The sequence below is a fragment of the Silene latifolia genome, chromosome 11, assembly GCF_048544455.1.
Source record: "Silene latifolia isolate original U9 population chromosome 11, ASM4854445v1, whole genome shotgun sequence".
Classification (NCBI taxonomy): Eukaryota; Viridiplantae; Streptophyta; class Magnoliopsida; order Caryophyllales; family Caryophyllaceae; genus Silene; species Silene latifolia.
The window spans coordinates 54,034,313-54,037,579 of record NC_133536.1 but is presented as its reverse complement, the minus strand read 5'-3'; the positions used below and the strand labels follow the sequence as shown (position 1 = coordinate 54,037,579).

General features: G+C 37.5%; 1 protein-coding gene across 1 annotated transcript; it reads right to left on the bottom strand.

The window, feature by feature from the left end:
• Positions 1-456: 456 nt before the first annotated feature.
• LOC141613421 (protein FAR-RED IMPAIRED RESPONSE 1-like) lies at positions 457-3,021 on the bottom strand. Its single transcript, XM_074432153.1, has 4 exons — positions 2,520-3,021; positions 2,189-2,368; positions 1,173-1,758; positions 457-547 (listed from the first exon to the last, which is right to left on the bottom strand). Exons 1-4 carry the CDS (start codon positions 3,019-3,021, stop codon positions 457-459), a joined length of 1,359 nt encoding a protein of 452 aa, XP_074288254.1.
• Positions 3,022-3,267: the final 246 nt, after the last annotated feature.

Below are 3,267 nucleotides of genomic sequence, written 5' to 3'. Positions count from 1 at the left end.
TTTCTTCCAAATGCTATCTATTTTTTTCCAATCAGTTTTTTGAGGTAATTATGTACATATGCAGGCTAGCGCAGTGAGTGATTATTTAGAATCACGGGATAAGGAAAAGAAGAACACTAGAGCACGGGAAATTCCTAATTATGCGTTGTGCGTATACCTTTCAAATGGGGATGTCACATACTCTCAACCAACCAGAGTCGGGTCTGTTCACCATGATGGCAATGCTCTTATACGAGGGTCTTCCTTTTCAGCATGAAGACCTCGAGAAGAAGAAATCAAGGCGCTATTTGGTGATCCAGCTTATAGCTACCCTCGTTCTAGCAGACATGAACGTCTTGCGCGGAGGTGTGCTCGAGAAGGTCAAAGCTTTTGTTAGCACGAAGGACAAATTGTGGAAGGTATTACAACAGAAGCGTAGATTGCCTTGTGCCAATGTGAAAAAATAACAACCTTAATCTAGTAGTAAAGTTTTTGTGGGAATATTGCCTTGCCTATGTAAACATTTATTTCATACTTGGTATCATTATCAGATGTTAGCAACCTTAATCTAGACAGTTAGTTTTTGTGTAAACAATGTTAGCAGATGCTTATTGTTAGCTTTCAACATTCTATAAGACAAGGTGTTTTATGAAAATATAGTTATGTTGTTAATAGATGGTGCAATAATATTTATGTTGTTTTACCAAACTATGTTATAAGGCTTTACTATAGATGAAGTGTAACTTTAATCGCATAATCTGTAATTATAATGAGTTTAAGTGTAATTTTGATCATAACAATCCTACCCTAAGCAGATATGAGGCCATTGCAATTTTATTTCCTAGATATCTGTAATTCTAAGAACATAAATTGTCATAATAGTCAAGAGTGAAAAATTTCAAGTTCTGGTGTTGCACATTATAACTGTTTCGTCCAATTCAAAATACTTCAACAAAATACATTGTAATAACAACGGCGACCAGTTGCCTTCCTGGCAGTTTGATGTCTAAACACAATACGAAACATCATATTGTACCTCGTATTTTGCGTAGACATCCCCAAAAAATGTACTGCTTATTAGGTATTATATTGATTATTCTAAGATGCCTTCTTCTTCTTCTTCTTCTTCTTCTTCTTCTTCTTCTTCTTCTTCTTCTTCTTCTTCTTCTTCTTCTTCCGACGAGGGCTCTGACGATTGCGACAACGGTGGGTGCTCTGCGAAAGGATTAGGGCAGTTCCTTTTGTCATGGTTAGCTAATCGCTTGCAATTTTTACACATACGTTTTGGCTTCCTTGCCAAAGCAACTGCTTTTTCCTTCATCGACAACATTCTCTTTCCGCTTCCCTTGTTTTTGGATTTCTTGGGCGGCAAAATGGTTATCTCCTGACCAGGAGAACAACCAAGAATTTTCTCCAACTGTTGTTGTTTATTCAATGGTGATCCTAATGGTGAAAGTTTCTCCTTAAAATGTCTAATTAGACTAGAAAAGTTGTCGACATCATTCTTCAATTTGCCCATGAGCATACCAATTGTCTGATGAATCTCTGACCACATTACTGACATCGCAATCTGTTTTCCATCTATTATATCAACGTCCTCAGTTGCTTCACCATAACAATCGAACATTTTAGACAACCTTGCATCTCTACACCATCTTTTAACAACACATTGTTCTGGAATAATCTTCACTCCGTTTGATGAGTAAATCCAAATGACATGCCGGCAAAGAATGCCTTTTCTCTCAAGCATTCTGCAGCTACAAGTGGCTTTCAATGTATCTAGTTCAACAATATAGAGTAATATGTTAGTTAAATCAGTCAGAAGAAAGTGTGACTGTAATACACAAAAGTGTAATTCTAACCGGCATAAGTGTAATTCTAACCTAGGCATAGCAAAGGATGAGATAGACCTTACATAACACAAAATATAAATGTAATTTTAAAAGGCAAAAGTGTAATTTTAGTTGCATAAAGTGTAATTTTAAGACAAGTGTAATTTTAACAGCCTAAAGTGTAATTTTAATCAACAAAAGTGTAATTTTAATGGATCAAAGTATAATTTTAACAACCCAAAGTATAATTTTAACAACCCAAAGTGTAATCAACAAAAGTGTAATTGTAACAACCCAAAGTGTAATTTTAATCAACAAAATTGTAATTTTAACGGATAAAAGTATAATTTTAACAAACAAATGCTACAGAATGATACATGGGCAGTATGTGACCTCATAATTTCTGTCCCTGTTTGCATCTCTTACAGTGGTCACCTCTAAAGAGTCACACTCAGTAAATCCTCTGCTTTTACAAGTACCGATTGGGTACTTGACCTCTTCTTGAAATTCCTCGAATACTTTATGACTGTACACTTGCGCCCCGTGCACTTCAATAGCTAGATGCGTTGATATTACAGGGAAAGTGTGTCTGTTACAGTTGTCAATCTTTTTCTGCGTGTGTCTTTCTTTGGTCCATCGCTACTGTCAAAAACGCATCGAAAACTCAACTAATGTTCCGGACTTACTCTCAAATCTTTTAAAAAAAACTATTTTCGCTCTCTGATCTCTGGGTTGTCCTCATAACACCCCCCATATCTAGGTCCCTACAATGAGCCATAACCCACTGCTTTCTCTTAGCGTACATTTCTTGGAACCAGTCAATGTTATTAACATTGTGTTCTCTGCCAATTTCTTCCCATTTTGCATCGAACTCTGCCGCTTCAATGTCTTCATCCCATATTATGGCATTCAATTTCTTTACAAAGACCGAATAATCGTCTCTCGTCACTTCATACTTGCTTGGCACCTTGTTCATGATATGCCACATACAATATCGGTGGCGCGCTGTCTTGAACACCAATGGCACCGCTTTAAGAATACCAGGATCCTGATCGGTGATAATATAATTAGGCTCTTTCCCACCCATCGCAGCTAAAAAACGGGTGAAAACCCATTTAAACGAGTCTGCATCTTCATGAGCAACAAGCGCTCCACAGAAAGTGACTGGTCGTTTATGGTGATCAACCCCGGTGAAAGGTGTGAAGGACATGTCATACTTATTGGTGGAATACGTCGGATCGAATGACACTGCATCCCCAAAAACTGAGTAGTTCCTTCTAGCGATTCCGTCGGCCCATATAGCTTTACTAAGGCTACCGTCAGAATCAACATCATAGTCAAAGAAGAACCCTGGCCTATTAACAGCCAATTCCTTAAAGTGGTCCACGAACATTTGACCGTCCCGTTCATGAATGTAGCATTTCACATCTCTGTGAAAGTTCTTAAAATCATTTAA

Bases quoted from the DNA above. Each gene is read 5' to 3' on its own strand.
- LOC141613421 (XM_074432153.1), bottom strand. From the start codon at position 3,021: ATGTCCTTCACACCTTTCACCGGGGTTGATCACCATAAACGACCAGTC. The intron at 2,369-2,519 runs GTTTTTTTTAAA...CAACGCATCTAG, and splicing joins GAGATCAGAGAGCGAAAATA to CTATTGAAGTGCACGGGGCG. The intron at 1,759-2,188 runs GTATCATTCTGT...TTGTTGAACTAG, and splicing joins TGAGGTCACATACTGCCCAT to ATACATTGAAAGCCACTTGT.